Source organism: Chelonia mydas, chromosome 10 (genome assembly GCF_015237465.2).
Source record: "Chelonia mydas isolate rCheMyd1 chromosome 10, rCheMyd1.pri.v2, whole genome shotgun sequence".
Taxonomy (NCBI): domain Eukaryota; kingdom Metazoa; phylum Chordata; order Testudines; family Cheloniidae; genus Chelonia; species Chelonia mydas.
This window is the reverse complement of record NC_051250.2, coordinates 3,040,759-3,060,610: the sequence shown is the minus strand read 5'-3', so window position 1 is coordinate 3,060,610 and position 19,852 is coordinate 3,040,759. Positions and strand designations below refer to the sequence as shown.

Here is a 19,852-nt window from a genome sequence, read left to right as displayed (position 1 = left end):
ACCCTTGTGGGCTTTTGTGCCCAGTGGCTGGGAGTAGAAGCTTTTCTCATGGTGTAGTTATATTCTCTTTTTCCCAAATCAGATGAGTTTCCATGACGACCAGGGCAGCTATGTCACCAATGATATGAGCAGTGCCAGCGAGTACATCAGCAGCAGCGATGAAGGGAGCTCTCTGACCTACTCCACTCTATCCGATCACATCCCCCCTCCCCCACTCAGTCCGCCCCCGCCCCCACCGCAGTTCCATGATCCAAGACCAGTCACTTTGAGCTCAGAGGCCACCAGAAATATCTCCTCCCCACTCTCCAAAACCCTAGGGAGTCACTCACACCCAGTTCCTCCCCCTCCTCCTCCCCCACCTCCCCCACCAGTGCCATGTGCACCCCCCCTGCTGCAGCAGGGCCTCGTACATCGCAGGAGTGAGTCCAGCCACATGAGCGTCAAAAGGCTGCGGTGGGAGCAAGTGGAGAACTCGGAAGGCACCATCTGGGGGCAGGTACAGTATGGAACCCAGCAACTGGAATGACAGCACTCAGGCTCAGGATGACATTAGGTCCATTAGTCACACTGACGTCTACATCAGCAAAGTTAACAATCCAAGTAATCAAATCTCAGGCTCCAAGGCATACACTATAGGGGTCAGGAAAGAAGATTTCCTCATGTGCAGCAGCATTTCCAGTTGGCCAGGTGCATTCTGTGGGGGTGTTCTTCCCTTCCCCTGGAATATCAGGGCTTGGCCACTCCTTAGGCAAGAAACTGAAACAGGTGGACTCACTTATCTGTCCCAAGGTGTCAGTTCTTATTCTGCTGTATTATGTGGTGCCTCTCACTTAATTTCATCCTTGCTTTGTTTGGATCAGAACCCAAAGGACCACATAAGGGTCAGGTGTGATTATTAGTGGAAAACGTATCAAATAAGATCTGTCCCAGCAGCACGCTGCGGAATATTCCTTTATATCCATATGGCTTGGTCAGTGTGGGCAGGAGCTGTCATCAATCACCAGCCATAGGAAATTGCATTTTTATCGACAGGGGTGGGCTAAAAGTTGTGAACATGCTGGAAAGCAGAAGAATGGCAGCCAGGTTGCCAGCCAGCACAGGGACCGGTGCATTACAACTGGAGAGATGAATGAGAGGCTAGAACCAGAAGTGTTCATTAGACAGTGTTGTAGACTATGATTCGCCCCCTAGTGGTGACACAGAACTCAGCTGATTATCTCAGGTAAAATGATAGGATTTGACTTGATTGAGGTGAATGTTAGTTGCTGTGAATTGATTTGGAAAAAGCTGAGCCCTGTGAGATTTAAATTCCAAGCCGTGTACTTTCTTCCCTAAACAGCATTAGAAAACTTAGAAATGAACAGCGGGGCAGTCTCTCATGCGGGTCCCTAATTCACCAAGTGATTTTAGTCTGTGAATTAACTTGGAGTACTCTGCCTGTAAATTTGATTCTCACTCCCCTTTTGGGGGGCCTGGGAATGAAGTATTTCTGCTCAGTGATTTTTTTGGATGCAAAAGGCCCTTGAAGTTTCTGTAATTCCCATCGTATGCATTAGTGAAGTAATATCTGCCCAAGAAACATGCTGAAAAGTTGTTATTTTTTTAAATTTAAATGTCATACAACCTGCTAAATTAACTCCAGTGGGACTGTCTTCTGAACAGAGAATGATCCTGTGGGATGTAGTCAGACTCCGATATTAAAAAATACCTCTGCTCCAGGACATTGTTAGAGAGAAATTCATGACCACGTAGACTCCAGTGTCTGCAATGGCTTTGTAGTGGGCAAACCCCAGTTATAAGGAAAATGCCACAAAAATGCACCTGTCTCTACATATTCTGGGGCTGCATAGTTTAGGGCTTTTGGGGTGGGAACGCAGCGCAGAATGGGGATGTGCAGCATGGAGATCTCCTCCTGGGACAGGGTCTTACTGACTATATTCCTCCTCCTGCAGCTTGGAGAAGACTCAGATTATGACAAACTGAGTGATATGGTCAAATACCTCGACCTGGAGCTTCATTTTGGAACTCAAAAGCCTGCAAGTAAGTAAACCACTTATGAACAGCCATGCTGCCACTAGAACCTAGAGCTGATGCAGAACAGACATAGAGAACACTTTATGGTGAAAGAACTAAGTAATCAGTAATATAATGTCTATTTCCAGGGACACTGTCAACACAGAAGTAATATATAATGGTCTACCAATAATTCTTCCACACGATACTAAATAACAACTCAGATTATTAAAGTGGAGATTATTTTAAAATCTGCCTTAATATTCTTCAGTGATGCTGTTTGTTTATTTTCAACCAAAATCGGGCTGTGAAACTCAAATGGATAGTTTCACTTTCTATGTTCAGTTTCACTTACTTGTTCTCATGCAGCTGTATCTCGGCTCCCCACACTACATGGGAAAGCTGACATGCAAAAACTTCTTTTCCTTATCATTAAGAGCCTGGTTTTCAAATACCAGCAGCTTGAACCTGCACCAAAAACACATGCATAACTTTGTATCTAAATAGTGTACACAATTACTACAGTTCTCTGCATATTAGGATATTGGCACATGCAAATGGCCAATCGGGCATCTAATTGGTGAACTGCATGCACAAATACCTGATCTGTGCTCACAGTACTGGTATCTGAGTTTGCAAATTACGTGCAGAATTGCAGCTTTGGGCATCTGCCTTGCTGAAAACCAGGCCCTGAAAAAGTCATGAAAGCATAATAAGATTTGGGAACCCCCTTCTCCTTTTATATGTTTCAAATGTAAAATATTTTTTACACAAATCTAAATGTTGGCCCTAAGCCTAGTGGACAGAGTCTCATTAAATCATGGCTTTGCTGTAGACACAGCGTATATGCCCCACTGAGGTTAGCTGGCACCCCAGTTATGTGACACAGGTCAAGTCTGTGGGTGCAAATCACACACTGAGGGTCAGAAGCTAACAGCACTGAATGGACTAGAAAGAACTCCAGGTGGAGCTCTAAGCATGAACTCGGGAGTCCTGGTCTGTCTTCCTAGCAGAGCAACCTTTAATGAAGGAAAATCAGTTCCATAGCTGAAAAAGAGTGTGTATGTGTGTGGGGGAAGGTCAGATCTGTCTCCTGGGGGGCATGGGGGTGTGATAACCCATCTGTCTCCTGGGGGAAGGTGGATGGGTGGCTTCTGATTGCTCTCCTGGGTGTGGGAGGAAGTAATGACTAAGCATTAGAAAGGCAGAGTCTGTGACTCACTTGAATTGAGAAGAATAAAACCTGAGTGGGATTTCTGTGCTCAGATAATAAATCTGATAGTGGTTTTGGAGGGTCATTCGGGGGTGCTAGTCTGGGAGGCTTTTTGGCAGGGTGAGGTCGTACTAACTCACCCAGGTAACAGAGTAGCAGCCGTGTTAGTCTGTATTCGCAAAAAGAAAAGGAGTACTTGTGGCACCTTAGAGACTAACAAATTTATTTGAGCATAAGCTTTCGTGAGCTACAGCTCACTTCATCGGATGCATTCAGTGGAAAATGCATCCAATGAAGTGAGCTGTAGCTCATGAAAGCTTATGCTCAAATAAATTTGTTAGTCTCTAAGGTGCCACAAGTACTCCTCTTCTTGTCACCCAGCTAAGTTTCTGGAGCAATCTGGGATTTTTCTGTGTATCTCACCTCTTGTTTTACCTTTTTCAGCTCAGCATGAGTCTTCCATTGAGGAGATCTTTGAATTACAGAATTCAAGGATTCCCGGAGCCATTCCTGTGCCCAAAGCATCATGTCTCCTCACTTTCATTCATTATCTCACTGTTTTCAGCCCAGTTTCCTCTATGCTGGAGTCAGCTGAGCCCGTCCTTACATCTGATTAAATCTTTCAGTTTCTCTTCCAGAGCCAACTCTGTTGCCTGAATCCTTTAAAAAGAAAGATGTGGTTGAAATTTTGTCTCACAAAAAGGCCTACAACACATGTAAGTAAATGTCAGAGTGGAAGCAAAACCCTAAACAGGTCCTGAGATGGAACGGCAGTACCTGGCAGTATAGAGAACTGGAAAGGTAAAAAGAGAGCAAAGATAAATAGGTACATCCCAGCTAGCCTGGGTGCAGTGGTCAGTACAGGACAATAGAGGCCACTGCAATACAGTGCCTTTTATAGGCTAGCAGAGAGAGTCAGCCCTAAGCTAACGAAAGGAAGGCTTGAAGGAGAACTATAAAGATGGGATGTGACTCACAGGCTTGGAGTGGGGTGGATAGAGCTCCAGATAATGGGGCAGCCCCAGGAAAGAGCCTTTTCTTCCCACATTGTGGAGAGTGGCGGGCAGGGAGGAGGTGCAAGGCAGAGGACACTGCAGAACATGGCCAGAAGCACCTGAGGGCAGCACACTCTGCTGATCTTTACAACTGCTCCAGTAAAGATCAGTGTGCATTGCCCCAGCGCCTGTCTCTGGATGAGGCACCAGCAGGCACATAGATGGGGGGTGAGGGCCTGACGGTGACCCCAGACAATTTGGCCACTCCCCCTGGAATCCAAGGAATGCACGTGGACTTGTTAGCCTGGTCCTGCTGCCTAGCATTCAGTAGAGCGACAGGTCACCATTCTGCCAGGCTCCTGCATGGGAATGCTGTGAGGTGCAGAGGAGAAAGAGGCTTCATGTGTCCTCCACCCCCTGTGCACTGCATAGAACAAGGCAGAATGTTACCGTTAGGTATTTGACTTTATCATGCACCTGAATCCCATTAATCCTAGGGGAGCTCCATGGAGAGACTAGACCCTGACATGCTTCTGCTCTGTCACCCAGGCTAATGCCCTGCATTGCTTCCACTCGGATATATGTAAATGAGCCATATTCCAAACACACTTTGGATAAAGGGGGCTGGGAAAGGGAATGGAGTCTTCTACCTCTGGATTGCATCTTTCGATCCAGCCCAGCTGGGTAGTGACTGAAACTTCTTACCATCTGATGGTGGTTTGGTGGCTCGGGTGAAAAGATATAACTGTCCCGGCCCAGTTCCTCTTGGGCAGGTGTCCACATCACAAAAACAGCTCCTCAGGCTGCCCTCCTGCCCCTATGGAGCTTCCCTTTGGGGTGTCCACCCGGCAGCTTTTCCCTAACACTAAAATTCATATAGACTGTAACCAGCCTTTGGAGTCTGCTTCCTCCCTGTGCCCCAGCTGATGCCCTTCCTCCTCCTCCTCCCCAGCCATCCTGATAGCCCACCTCAAGCTCTCACACATCGAGCTGCGCCAGATTCTCATGACAATGGAGAGCGACCGCCTGGAGTCCTCTCACATCAAGCAGCTCCTGCTGTATGCGCCTGACTCGGAGGAGGTCCAGCAGTACCAGAACTACCAGGACAATCCCAGCAAGCTGAGTGAGCCAGACCAGTTTGTCCTGCAGGTAGCTGCCATGTGGTTGGGCAGGGGGGAGGCATGGGTCCTGCAGGGTCATTGGGATGGTCCTGCTGAAACTCCAGCCAGTGTAAATGGAAGCAGTTCAGCCAGCTATAGGAGAATAATTGCGCGTTGTTTCATAGACCAACCTGCATCAAATCAAACAGCTACAGGTGTTATCAGGTATAAATTGTGTAGCACCAACAGTGTGCTGGGCCTTTTACACTCATGGGTGGAGACAAGGTCTCTGCACAATAGAGCCTACAGCCTAAACCCTCATTATGCAGACCCGGGGAGGGAGGTGGAGCACCTGGGAGTCCATGTGGTTGAGCAGGGCGGATTAGCTTACATCTCAGCACCTCTGGGATTATTAACTAGACTTGGTTTTATTTGTAGATTTTTCTCAGGTCTAATTTGCCAGTGTTTTTTTGAGACAAGACTCAGGGCTCATAGGCCTCTTGGCAGGAGGGTGTTTAAAAAAACTGGTTTAATGAGGGGAGGGTGGAAGTGAGTCAGGGAGGAAGTTCCAGAATCCAGGGTTGCATTTCCTCTAGTGTAATGGTTAGTAGGTTTCACAGAGCTGGCTCCTTTTTTAAAGGAAATAATGCAATGTTCTGACCAGTTTTCAACTTTACAGCCCAGGAACACAATGTAGAGAGGAAAGGATTATCAGAATTCTGTGATCTGCTTGTTAGTATTGGATCACAGCACTATTGGGGTGGGGGGCTGGTGTGTGTTCAGTGGAATAGCCAGATTTGCTCTTGAGTTTTGGTTTAGGTGATGACATATAAGTATGTGGCCAGGCCTTGTGAACTGCCCTGCATTCAGGTACCAAAGTAAAGCGTATCGACCTCAGGGTCTGCCATTTGCGTCTCCCAAATCTCTCTTGCCATGTGGTTACCACTCTATAAATGGATGGGAATTGTGACAAATCAGTGTTACCAAACAGCTGAGCTTGAGCTTTGATTGTGCGATTTTTGCCCAGCTGTGAGTTTCTTCCTAGTGACAAGAAAAGGAGTACTTGTGGCACCTTAGAGACTAACCAATTTATTTGAGCATAAGCTTGAGCTGTAGCTCACGAAATCACGTATCAGTAGCTACCCACAGTTGCCACCCAGTGATACCTGAGAGAGGGCAGGCAAGCGCTGCTTCACAGTAGAGGGAAATTCTGCATTAAGGGGAACACTGCATGTTAAGTGGGAGGGGAGGAAGTTAATCAACAGTGACCCCAGTAATTTGTTGCTCCCTTTTTTCTCAGATGTTATCAGTACCAGAATATAAAACCCGGCTACGCAGCCTTTATTGTAAGACCACCCTGCAGGAGAAGGCAGAGGAGATCAAAGCCAGCTATGAGTGTATTTGCAAGGCATCCCTGGAGCTGAAAAGCAGCAAGAAACTGGCTAAGATCTTAGAGGTCAGAGAACAAACCTCATTACCAGTAATAGCCACTGGGGGGGCATCCAGGGTCCGCCACCCAGCGAAGCGCGCACAGTGTGCCAGCCTGTTGAGGGCTCCCTCTAGCCCATCAGCATCCTTGGATCAGTGGTGGTGTTGCATTAGCCTGCTGGGGCATCACAATTCTCAGGAGAAACTGAAAGACAGATGGAAATGGTACGCTCTCTAAGGCCTTCCCCTTGCCGCAGTAGGTAAGGCAGCGGTGGTAGCTACTGAGCTCTCCAGGAGTTCCTCTAAGGTAGGACCACCTTCATGTTTTTTAAGGCCCACTCTGCCAGAAGAGGGACATTCTATTCTGCTCTGATTCCCAGAGCGGGGAGCTGCCAGTGGGTTGTTTCCTTCTCCCGTGGTCTCACTGCTGAGGAGATAGGTCTGACCCATGAGTTGCAGAGCTTGCACGGACTGTGAAAGAGCAAAGCCCCAGGCAGCAGCAGACTTAGTTTTGCTAGTATTAATGCTGGCCCTTCTAGAAGGAGAAATGCAGAGGAGTTATGGGGAGCAGGTCAATTTCTTTTTAAGCTTCATTGAACTCATGCAATTATTTCTTTTCACTCTTTTTCTCCATTCTGTGCCCTGGAGATGGAAGGCCACATATTGCATCCATGTGTAGGGGCCTCATGGGTTCTACAGCAGCATTTTGGGCTCCAGACGGTCCCAACGCTGCCCTCCTCTGGAATGCATGTATGGTGTAAGGATGGGGAGAGAGTTAATGCACATGCTGATCCAGTCCAGGTTATTGGTTTATTCCATCAAGGACCAATCCTGGGCTCGGGGTAGAATTGACAGCTGGCTGCATGTTAACACTGCAGCAGAATGGTTGGCTGTATGTGGACTTACAGAGCCTAAGAGATTCTCCTTTAGCTCAAGTGGCTAGGGCCTGGGCTTCTGGAGCAGGAGGATGTGGGCTGTACCTAGCAGTCGCTATGAACATCTGAGGGGCCGTGGTTTGCAGCACAGTGACAATTGTGAAGTCCTAGCTAGCCAAAGATTTTTTGCCATATGGAAAAAATCCTTCTTCCCTTGCTGTCCAGCTTGGTCCTGGACTGCAGCAGCCTATCCCTGCCTTCCTGACCGATCCACTGAGCGTGGGGCTTGTAGATTTGCCCCTTGCTATCAGTTTCATGCTTTAGAAGAAACTGGTAAAACAAACAGAACGCAATGTGACAAAGGACATTTCCAAATGAATGTTTAATCATCTTAATGACCTTTATGCAGCAACCCAGATCACACCTAGTTAGCAGTCTGGAGCCAGTAGCTGGCTACAGATTAACTTGTAGATATGAGAAATTCACATAGCTCCTGCGGTGGTCTCCAGCTCTCATGACAAGGGGACCCCCCACTTTCCTTTAGCTCCTCCGTCTTCTTGTCATGACAGGTCTTGGGGCCTCTCCTTGAATCATCTTCCAGTGACTGTGACTGGCCTTTTCTAATGAAAGGCATTGAGAGCACTTTATTGAAGGCTCAGCCCTGGGGGTCCTAGCCTATTTCCAAAACTGCACAGCCCCACTGTGAAGGGTCAGAGGGACAGAAAGGAAGGGAAAGCATGGCTCTAGTGAAAGGGTCACATGTAAAGAATTCACTCCACAAAGATCTCCATGTGCGGCAAAGAGCATGGGCACTTTGCTATTGAATCAACAGGAGAGCTCCCGATACAACAGGCTTACAGATCCCAGGGCAGGGCCTACATACTCAAAACATAAGCACATTGATCCTGAAAGGGAGACTGCTGCAGAATATAAAGGAGATTCTGTTTACTACCTCGAGTTGCAAGCCAAAGTAAATCTATCATGCACACATGCCTGCACAAAGTTAGGGGTCAAATACAGCATACAAATCATCATTAACTATCATGCAAGAAGCTGCCTCATGGCCAGTGCGATGCGATGGATCAGGACATTAGTTCCCATTTGAATTTAAGGCGGGATTGCAGATCCTTCAGGACAATCCTCTGTCTGTAACTCCCACTGTGCTCTCTGACTGCACAAGCCCCCTCCAAGTCAGTAACCAAACGTGTAAATAACAGACCCCCAAATGACTTTGAAAGTCTCCGGAGTTCCTGTACATTCACTTGGGAACTGCATTCTTTGCCTTGGTCTATAGACCATGAGACTGGAGCACCTGCTGGGAACTGCAGTGGCAGCTTTTGCTGAGAGAGACACAATTTGCTTTTACAGACCTAATAAAGCAGCAATGGGTATTCCCACAAACTGCATGGAGAATTCATTTTTAATAAACATGATAACGTGCTTGAAGCAGCCACTGTAGTTCGTGGTATGTTCCAGTTTCCATTCTACCTCCCCACCTTCCTCCCTTCCCAGTTACTCAGAACTTTCTCTCCCTGTTGTTTTTTAGGCTACCATTTTCCATGCTTTGTTTCAGCCCACTGCTGACACAGCCTCGGAATTAGTTCAGCTGAGTTATGTATGTGGGTGGAAAAATGACCCTTTTGCCATATGTCCTGATTCATAGAATCAGAGAAATATCTGGCTGGAAGTGACCTTGAGAGATCATCTAGTCCATTCCTGCTGCGCTGAGGCAGGACTAAACTATCCCTGACAGGTGTTTGTCTAGCCTGTTCTTAAAAACCTCCAATGACAGGGATTCCACGACCTCCCTAGGCACCCTGTTCTAGTGCTTAACTATCCTTAGGGTTAGAAAGTTTTTCCTAATATCCAGCCTGACATGGAGAACAATTGATCACCATCCTCTGTATCATCATCTTTTACATACCTGAAGACCGTTTGATTGAAATAATTGCACAGTCATTACTCAGAGATAGCTAATGCTGAAGATGGCCAACGTGGTATGTTTTGTAGCCCTCATTAGGGAAGAAAAAGAACTGGAGTTGGAAGAGTTTCCAGAGCTGACTGAGAGCATTGATGGTGCTGAGCCTGCTATGTCGTGCATCCTATACTTGTCTTCGAAAGGAGTGGCACACATTCCTCGCAGCACCTCCTGCCAGACAGAGCCAGGGAAATAGAGAGCTCTGGCCACACCCCACTTTACTGACCAGTCCCCATGGGGCTGGGATGCTGCTACCCTGTTGGTAGCCCCGGGCCTAGAGTTCAAGGGAGTGCTCTGCCTGGACTGTGCCTGGCTCCTGTGCAGGTGAGCCAGGGTGAAGAAGAGACTGACTGTGCATTCACAAAAGATCAGGCAGAATTTTGCCCTTGACATTTATTCATCCGTCTAATGCATTGTAATGAATCACTGCAGTTTCCCTTCATAACATTCCAAGCGTGCACATTACGTCCTGATCTGGCACACAAATAAGCTTGTTTTCTCAGCTTATTCCACGGGGGTGCTCTCTATCCATGATCCAGGTGCTACACCAAAACTAGCTTCCCTGCTGAGTTCCTGATGTGTCAGCTCCAGCCCAGCATGAGACACAGTGGGAAGGGAAGGACGGGAGGGAGGGAGGGTAACAGCTCAGGGTTCGGTGACTGATCACTCATGGGAGGTTCTCTTTGCAGTTTGTGCTGGCAATGGGGAACTATCTGAATAACGGGCAACCCAAGACCAATAAAACGACAGGCTTTAAAATCAACTTCCTCACCGAGGTAAGGCGAATGGGAACAATCCTCATTGCACATGCTGTTCTCATGCTGATGAATTCTGGGAGCTCAGGTAGGGACCAGGGTACTGGATGTATTTCCAAAGACAGCTCTTGAGTGCAGTGGCCATTTCAGGGCCCCTTGAAAGGAGCATGTTAGTGGCAGGGTGGGGGTACCAAGGCAGGGTTATAAAGCACGGCTGGGCCAGTGGTGAGACAGTGCGCTTCCCTGTGGGGGTCTCAGGCTCACACTCGGTTCCTAGGTTGGCAGGAGCTAATGATGGTGCTGTGCTGGCACCATGGACATCTCCAGGGAGAAGGCCTGCTGTTCTGTATAGGTCCTTATGCCGCAGCCATTGCTGTAGTATCTGAGTGCCTGTCTGTGCCCTCATGCAGCTCAGGTGTGCTGGTGACGTAGGGGACATAAAGAGAGAATACTTCGGGGTGGAGGTGGACTCACAGGGCCCCCAAACTAAGATCCCTGTAAGCTGTGGAGCACCCTACTTAGCACCATGGAGGCCGCTCAGGGAACCTGCTTGGGGACCTGCCGGGGGACAGGTGCCCCTCCCCTGGCCTGAACCTATCCTGGCTCCCAACTATGCCAGGCGGCCCCCCGGCCCCAAGTATGCCACGACCCGGACCTGCTGGGGCCGGTGGAGGGGGCGCCTATCCTACGGCCCCAGCTCCAGAGCTGCTGCAGCGAGGAGAGGTGCCTCTCCCCCTGCAGCCCAGGTGCTGCTGCAGGGACAGAGAGCCGGGGGGAGTCCTCTCTCCCCGTCATAGCCCCAGAGCACCCTCCTGCACCCCAACCCCCTCCTGCCTGCCCCCACCCCAGAGCCCTCCCCCCCACCCCTGCACCCCAACCCTCTGCCCCAGCCCTGAGCCCCTCATCCCTGGCCTCACCCCAGAGCCCACACCTCCAGCTGGAGCCCTCACACCTGCACCCCAACCCTCTGCCCCAGCCCTGAGCCCCCTCCCACATTCTGAACCCCTCGGCCCTACCCCAACCACATGAATTTTGTTAGGTGCACCTATATGAAGATGATGTGTCACACCTCACCTCCATATTGGTGCACTTAACAAAATTCATTCTGCACATGGGTGGGAAAAATTAGAGGGAACATTGCCCCAACGTGGGGAAAGGTTTCATCTAGTTTCTCCATTTCACTAATCTGGATTTAATATACTGTGTAAACATTAAACACCACATTTAAACATTAATCCATAACGTGCCGTTGCTGCTGGTGGGAGCTCCTGTGGACGTGAGTGCAGACTGATCCCAGCAGAGGCGCGTGAGTGTTTCTGCCAGTATTTTGGAAACTGCACATGGAGGCTGAATGGTCAGTGAAAAACCCACCCTCACGTGTGTAGGAATCTCCTTACCTGTTTTGCTTTGTTCTAGCTGAACACAACCAAGACCGTTGATGGGAAATCCACTTTCCTGCACATTCTTGCCAAATCACTTAGCCAACATTTCCCAGAACTTTTGGGTTTTGCCAAGGACCTTCCTACAGTTCCGCTCGCTGCCAAAGGTAAATAAACAAGGAGCATCCTCAGAGACACCTGTCTTGATATAGGGCCAATGAAGGATTCCCCTGCCCCTGGCCTCTCTGCGCCCCCCTCTTGGTTCTATGCCACCATTAGGCATAGCATATGAACTGCAGTAGTTTGACACACATAGAGACAGGGAAAGTAGTCTGGATAAATGAGAACTAGCGATGGGCTGGAACCATAAAACACGGATGTATCTGGATCTGGAGTTTTAGTTTGGACCTATCTCCAAAGGGAACCTTTCTTGTGTCTTGAAAACATTTGGTTCCCATTTTAATGTTAGTTACTCCTTATGCTGTGCTTCGGTCCGTCCATGTCCTGGTGAGCAATGGAGGAGAAATACCATAGGGAAGGTTCTGTCCCTGTGTTTCTGGCCCCGTGGGAAGCAGGAAGTATTGGAGATCTCAGAAGGGAGCCTGCTCTTGTGAGATTTCCAGCCTCAGGAGGCTTAGAGTTCAGATGCCTTGGGGGAAGTGTTCCAGTTCTCGGGTGTGTGTTTGAACTCAGCCCAGAGTCTGCCCATTGGGCAGCGCAGCAATTGCTAGACCCCAAAGGAGACGTTGCATACAGTGGTAGTTGGTCTGACCTTGCATCTTCTTTGGTTTTGCTGGTCTTAAGCCAGACCCATTAGTGCTGACCTGGCCTAATGTACTTCATTGTAAAACCAAAGTGCCTTGGACAGTGTTCTTACCTCAGGATTGTTCTTGTGTGTTAGTTACCCTGCTGTGAAAAACATACCTTTTTAGCAGCAAAGATGAGGCCCCAGTTGTTATATTGAATATTCACAGACATCAGCTGGGTTGGTTCATTCTCATGGCTCATCAGCATCACGCTGTCAGGACCAGATGTCTGAACTGATGCAGCAGTACTGAGCTCACAAGCACCTCAAACACAGGCCTGTTGTGGGTCATATCACAGCCACGCTGGGGACCTGACAGCCACATGTGATCTGCAGGCCCCATCCGCCTGAGTGTGCAGGTGTGACAAAGGTAGCTGTGATGATTACAGATCCCAGCGTTTTGATTGTTTAGAATAATGTTTCTGCGCTGTGTGCCTTAGCGACACACCTGACCGCCCCAGGCCCTGCTCCAAGGAGTTCACGTTTTAACTGCAGACATCAGGTGTTGCCGAGATATAATTGAAAGGTCTCATGGTCCTTTGGCTTGTCATGCGCATGTGTCAGTGGTGGCCCAACATACAGTATGGACATGCTGAGTATCATACATGGGGCCTAAGTCTCTTCTCTCTCCCTGATATTTGGAAGTAACTCAGTCAAAGTCAGTGGAGTTGCACTTGCATAAAACTGGTGTAGTGTAAGAGACAGGAGATTCAGGGCCCTAGATTTTAATTTTCTCCTCTTAGCCTGTTTGCACCTGTAATATTCCTGCCCAGCGCTCTCACTTGACCTAGCTTTTCTTAAAATAATTTTCTTCCTTTATTACTACTTTTTTCTCCCCAGCTCCTGCTCCCCCGCCACCACTTAACAGTCAATATCCTTCCTTCCATCATTCATTTTGTGGTTAAACTCACTAAATTCCCTTCCCACATCAAAGTACTTATTTATCCATAACTACCTTTCCTCCTCTGCCATTGAATCCCCCAGGCCTCTTGCACTTGGCAAGACCCAGTTTCTCTCCAGTGTTCTCTGCATGTCTCCTCCTGACAATCATGAATTCTTTCTGGGAGAATGGGTAGCTCACTCGCCTGGTAGAGGTCAGTAAGAATGTCTCTATCCCCTCCTGGAGGTCTGGCTTCACCCAGAATGCAATGCAGGTTGGTCACTCAGGTCAAGAGGGAGCAGCATATGCTGAGACATGTACCTCCACAAGAAGAACCTCTGCATTAAAGATGAGGGCAGCTGTAGACCACATTGTAAAGCCCCTTGGTGTGCTTTTGACCCATGGATCTCTCTTTCGCTGCTCTTGGTTTAGCAGAAGCCGGCACTGACTCAGAACTATCTTCATGACCTTGTTTTAAACTCTCCTCCTTATTCAGTGAATCAGAGAACATTAACAACTGATCTCAACGACCTTCACACCACCATCAGTGAAATGGAGACTGCCTGCCACAGCATGCCAGCTGCTGAGGAGGACAAATTTGCTATTGTGATGAATGTATCCTTCCATAAAAGGGGAAAATCACAAACATCACTATCTGCCTTCTTTATCCCTGTGTTTGTTAAGCATTCCGGCCATCTAGTAAGGAGGCACCATTTGGTGAAGAGCATGGTATGGAACTCCACCCTTATGACCCAGATGTGAGAGGGCTCCCAATGGAGCTGCACTGAGGCTGCCGGTGCTCATGCCTTTGCAGAGTTATCATGGGGGAAGCCACTCCCCTGTGGGCAGAAGGCTCTTGGTGTTGTCTCTCCCTGTGTTGTAGGAGATGGATGCAGAGACATCGCCTGTGCAAAACAAACTCCCTTTTTTGTGTGGGTTTCTTTTTAACTAGTATCTCAGCCCACAGTTGCTGTGCTCACGTTGCAGGGGACCCTTTGTTGGGCTGTAGATGAAAACCCACCCCTTTATAAGCAGCATCTGTTCAAGATCTTGCCACAGTATGGTGTAGTTTTCCCTTAAACCACTCCTCTCAGTCTTTCCTGGAGAGCGCCCATCCCACGAGGCAATCTCTGGATGACCTGCAGCATAAGGCCATGGAGGAATTCGCCAAAGTGCTGTCCTTTTTTGGGGAAGACTCCAAAGAGACCACATCTGAATCTTTTTTTGGCATTTTTGCTGAGTTCATGAGCAAGTTTGAGGTGAGCTGCATTGCTGTAGAGCCAGCAGATGTGGGTGGGGTCTCACCTTAAAGGCCCGGGATGGGTTTTGCTGCATCACCTGCTCACTGGGGCTTAGTTTAGCTTTAGCTCAATATTTGGCTCTGAATGTGAATAAAATCCAAATCTTTAAAAAAAAGCAAATCAGGAATTGGCTGGCTCGGGAGACTCGGATGATACTTCAGAGCCTTTCAGCTCTAGGTCACCGTGCTGAATATTGACCAGATGGAAAGTGAAACAATTGCTGTTACCACCTGATGGGCTGTTGTGAAGGACAGTGATCACGGGCTTGAATCTAAGCATAGGGGCAGCGAGTTCCACAACAGACTTGGCATTAGTTGGCACCCCTTGCCAATGGGCCCAGCAGAAGGCTAAGGATGGAAAGGGTGCAGAGACAGAGGTATCCTTGCAGACAGTCCTCCCGGGACAGCCCTGAAGCACTCCCGCAGGGCACTGTCACAGGAAAAGCACTCCCGCAGGGCACTGTCACAGGAACTGTCACAGTGCATGCTGTACTGGTTCTGTGGAAGAAGAGAGGACTTCAGTCTCGGAGGCTCAGTGCAGTCCCCTGCACCTGTACTAAACTTGCTGTAGAAGAGGAAAGTTGGGTATAGGCCTGATCCTCTCTCTACTTGGCACTGTCCCTGCAACCAGAGTTACTGCCCTCAGCCACTCATGCTCACCACTCGTTGACTTGGGTAGAATTTGCATGGAGCAGTTTGAGGGCAGAGCTCAGTCCTGCGTGTTTCTGCGAGTCTGAAGCAGTCTTATTGTCCATGGAAAGCTGGCTTTGCCTGATGACGCGTCTCGTTTTGTTTCCTTCTCTCCATGCAGCGGGCGCTCAGTGACGTGCAGGCCTGCGAAAGCCAGCGCAGTCCCAGGATGACCTCGCCCCTTGCCTGGTGATGGGCTTGTGGTGACATTTGGTGCAACACTTTATTGCCAACAAAGTGCAATGGGTTCCTATTGGTTGTAAATATGCTGCTGTCATGTTAGCACCAATCAGAACCATGGACCAAGGCAAAGGGGCTTGTTTAATGGTAATCTGGACACTGTAGGCAAAACTTCTGTGAAAAGGCACCATGGATAGGTCCTGGGATGGATGTAGGAGAGGGGCAGGGTTACAGAGTTAAGACAAACACTGTGTTAGTCCTAACTACAGGATCTTACTTTTAGTGCCCTAGATTTCCAGTGTATTGTTGAATCAGGTTTGCAGACACACCGGGATGTAGAAACCTGCTTATATTTTTCAGAATCTGTACATGTCGGCAATAGTAAACCCTGGGATCCCTGCCCAGGACTCTGTTGTGGGTGCACAAAGCGTTTTCTTCTCCCCACGTAACAGGGGCTCAGCACTCTCCCACTGTGGGACACAGGCCCTGCTCCGCAGGAGTCAGAGGGAGAGCAGGGCCAGGGCCTGCCCCCTACCCAGTGAGCAAGAGCTGGTGGGGCACAGAAGCAGCACATGGCATACCCCTTGAAAAGGTGATGGACCTGCCACTGGAGCACGCGCCCCAGGGAGCCTTGGGAGGAACCGCTGATGAGTCCAGCTGAATCCCTCCTCAGAGTCCCTGCCGTGCTGCAGTCAGAACTCCCACTGACCCCTCGCTGATTGAGTCAGGGTGCTTCAGGGTTTGGCTCAGAATCTTTAATCCTGGACTCTTGCAGGGAAAGGTCAGTGACGATGTCAGGAAATTACCTCCCAGAATTGTGCGTGGTGTATCCACTTTGTCCCCAAACATGGATCCAGTATGATTCCATCCAGTTGCTTTATACAATGGGACAATCCTGAAATTCCTTCCTGGCTGTGTCATATTTGCTTAGGTGTGTGGCAATGACTGATGGGTCTGGACAGTTCACTAGAAAATTAACATCTTCCTCACCAGATCTATATGGACTTGCCAGGAGACATAGTTCACTGAGCATCTTGAAGCGTCCGTAGAAAGTATAAAACCCTTGGCAGTCTAAAAGTCTAGCAATCAGTGGGATTCCTTCAAGCAGCTAAAGCCCTGCAGTGTAGCTTCTGAGGCTAGCCAGAGAGCCTAGCAGGAAACCAAGTATGTGCTGTACCTTTCAATCATTTACTGAGGGCCTGTAGTTCTGTGATAACATCTGACATAATGGAGGAGTCAATCAATCCTTCATGCCAAGTGTATTCTGTGAACTGCAGAACTGTACGCACCATGCTCCATTGTTCTGGCAGCCTCTGATTATTCTGTAGGTAAATTTAATTATATCTGAGATGTCCTTCTGGGATTAATGCTCTACTAGACTTCTGTGGTCGGCGCATGTGCCTCCAGGTGATACAGCTTGCTAAGATCCTTACAGCAAGAAGCATCAGTGCGTTCACATTGTCGGGCATTATTTTGTGCAAAAAGCAGTCATTGCCTTTCAACTCTGATGTGCTCTAACATCCTGCTCCTTGAAACACTCCAGCAACACCTGGAGCTTAGGTAACATTTCTCATCCAAATGCTTCTCCTCACTTGATGCAGAGCAAGAGGTCCTATCACAGCCTGTGCGGAGAGTAGAGAATCACCAACTGGTGCATTATTTACAGGAGACCTTATGTGCATCAAATCCTTTGTTTTCAGTACTTTTTAAAACTCCCTGCTGTAGAAAGTGATGTATGTTTCCACAAGTGTTTTCAGTTTTTACAGCTTTAAGTGCCAGGTAGCTTCTAGCATTGTATTATCAGATGCCCAAGCATTGCATTATCAGATCTGTGTTTTTTCTTCTTGATTGATGATAGGACAATGCATATTTGTCTCCCTTCGGTGTTTCAGATGCTGCATACTGTGTATAGTTGATTTTTTTAAAGCACATGTTATGTATTTAAACCCTTTGAGGTTATTTTGAGACTGTCATTAATGAAAATGCTGTACATAGACTTTGCTACCTGTTGTAACTTGACAAAATAGCTAAAACTCCAGTCGCTTTGTTTCCAGATAGTATTTTTATGTGAAAATTTTCAGAGAACCAGAACTTCTGAGATATGGTTATATTATTTGATAACAGGACTATGTGTATAGTCACAATTCAGTCTCTACCCAAAACCTGTGTGCTGTCCCCCAAAATAAAGCTACTGCCTTCTGCCTTCCAACTGCATTTGAGTCCATTATAGGTAAAAACTATAACACGCCCTGGTTTTCCACAATAGCCTTATAAAGAGGGTGCATGTCTGTGGTTGGCAGCTTTTATAACTGCACATCTTAAGACTGAATATTTTATATGGCCCTTCTTATTCCCTTGAGACATCATTGCCCCAGTTATGGAGGTTTAACTTGTTTAACCATCTCAATTGCAGCGGTAGAACAGAAGGGATAATTGCATAATTATCTCTGCAGGAGGCTTCCTGCGAATCAGTACTCAGAGTAGGGTGGGGAGTGAGGCGGGAGTGTTTTGGTTTAAAATAGTGTTGCCATTTTGTATTGCTCAACGGTCAATATTTAAGTGTGAGCATGAGCCAGAGAATTGCAGTCCTCTCAAAGGCAATTGGAGCAGGTTGAGCTCATGTTCCCAGGGGATTACTCTCCTGTGGCAATTGCTGCATTTGCATTAACAGGAAATAAACCATGTGATTGATTTCCCAGATTTCCCATTGCGGCGGCTGGTAGGCGCTGTGGCTTCTTGCTCTTTGCATATGTGAATGTTTTAATCTGACAATGAGGCCTCAGCATAGGCCTAAAGTGTAGACTGAGTTTGAAAGAGTTTTACAAAATGCCACAGATAAAATCCATTCACTGGGCAAGCCCTCAGTGCCACTTACATGGCAAATAAATGTACCTCCTTCCTATCTCTCTGAGCCCTTCACAGCTGTTAACTGAACAGACTGGCTTCTCCAGAACCCGGGTCGGCCAGCTGGGCAGGTGTCTCAGCCTGCCTCACGCACACCTCAGACATTCCAGCAGGCGATTGCCAGGCAGCGGTCCTTTCTGGAAGAGCCCACCCACCACAGTTAAATACTGAGGAGCACTTTCAAACATGCCCTTAATTAATGAGAACACGTGCAGCTGGGGTGAGCTATTGAGTGGCATTGACTATGCTGATCTAAAGCCACCACTGCAGCTATTATCTGACACAGGCTGAAATTCGTTCTTATACCTCAGCATAACTTAAGTCATATGCTCTTGAGATCAGTTGATTCTTTGGCGGTGACCTCGAACACTCTAGAAAAAGAAGTATTAGTTGAGAGCTGCCCCTGCAGCCCTGCGCCGTTAATCGTTAACAGTTTGTGCCTGGAGTGCTTTGCAACCGAAGTAGGACCACGTGGCTGAGGCACAAAGCAGCCAGTCTCCTGATCAGTGTCACACACCTTGTTGTGGGCCCGGCTCCACCCCTGCCTGGCTCAGCTCTAGGATGTTGTCTCCCTCTTGCACCAAGAACAGAATCATCCCCCGCTAAGCTGAGGTTCGATTTCAGACCTTGGCACGTGTTAGGTTTTCTCTGTTTCCTGCAGCAAAAGAGGAAATTCTAGGAAAAAAATGAATAGCCTCAGTGGAGTCACAGCAGAGAGAAGTCTGATTCCCTTGAGACCCAGTGGACAGAGCAGCTGGGATAAAATGACACCTGACCAGCATCTGGGCTCCAAACTGGACCAAACCGGAACCTTTCCTCTAGCTACCTTTTACAGGGATTCAGATTCCCTGCACTTCCTGGGGTCCCATGCACTGAGACAGGGGCTCAGATACCATGACGGTGGATGCTGTGAAGGAAATTGAAGAGAAATCCCCGAGGACATGACTGTTCTCAAGGCATTTTCTGGCCCAGCTTCAACCCGGAAGGGCTGAAAATCAGACTCGGTTCAGCTGTGCAGGTGCAAGGGTCTGGAAGCTGGCAGAAGGATCTGGCTGCTGACGTCTGAACTTTTTGAGGGTCTGCCTGTCACTGGTTACAGACGCAATTCTATCAAATCACAGATACTGAATCCCAGGAAATCCAATTAAAATATTGCTAACTATGAGTCAGGCCCCTCAAAATCCTGTGGCGGGGGGAGGAAATCATAAGCTTACATGAAAAATATGGGGTTCTTTTTCTTTGTCTTCCGGTTTCTGAGCCTTTGGGATTCACCCAAGTCACATTTCCAAGCCTTCCTTCACAACCGGGAGGGTGAGGCCTGACCTTTGCATAAAAATGAAAGCTGAGATTCTCCTGC

The 19,852-nt window shown here is 48.2% G+C and overlaps 1 protein-coding gene across 7 annotated transcripts in view; it reads left to right on the top strand.

Annotated features, from left to right (window-relative positions):
• LOC102948041 (Grid2 interacting protein) overlaps positions 1 to 17,800 on the top strand; it is a 104,662-nt gene extending 86,862 nt beyond the window's left edge. For 4 of the 7 annotated variants that reach the window (XM_043524333.1, XM_043524332.1, XM_043524335.1 and 1 more), the window contains exons 14-23: positions 83 to 496; positions 1,953 to 2,040; positions 3,853 to 3,942; positions 5,174 to 5,370; positions 6,622 to 6,777; positions 10,292 to 10,378; positions 11,774 to 11,903; positions 13,918 to 14,036; positions 14,516 to 14,680; positions 15,533 to 17,800. In XM_043524333.1, the coding sequence (XP_043380268.1) occupies positions 83 to 496; positions 1,953 to 2,040; positions 3,853 to 3,942; positions 5,174 to 5,370; positions 6,622 to 6,777; positions 10,292 to 10,378; positions 11,774 to 11,903; positions 13,918 to 14,036; positions 14,516 to 14,680; positions 15,533 to 15,604 (1,518 nt within the window). In that variant the 3' untranslated portion in view covers positions 15,605 to 17,800. The remainder of the gene's footprint in view (positions 1 to 82; positions 497 to 1,952; positions 2,041 to 3,852; positions 3,943 to 5,173; positions 5,371 to 6,621; positions 6,778 to 10,291; positions 10,379 to 11,773; positions 11,904 to 13,917; positions 14,037 to 14,515; positions 14,681 to 15,532) is intronic. The other 3 variants (XM_027821051.3, XM_043524334.1, XM_043524337.1) reach the window with 1 other exon arrangement.
• The last annotated feature ends 2,052 nt before the right edge of the window (positions 17,801 to 19,852 follow it).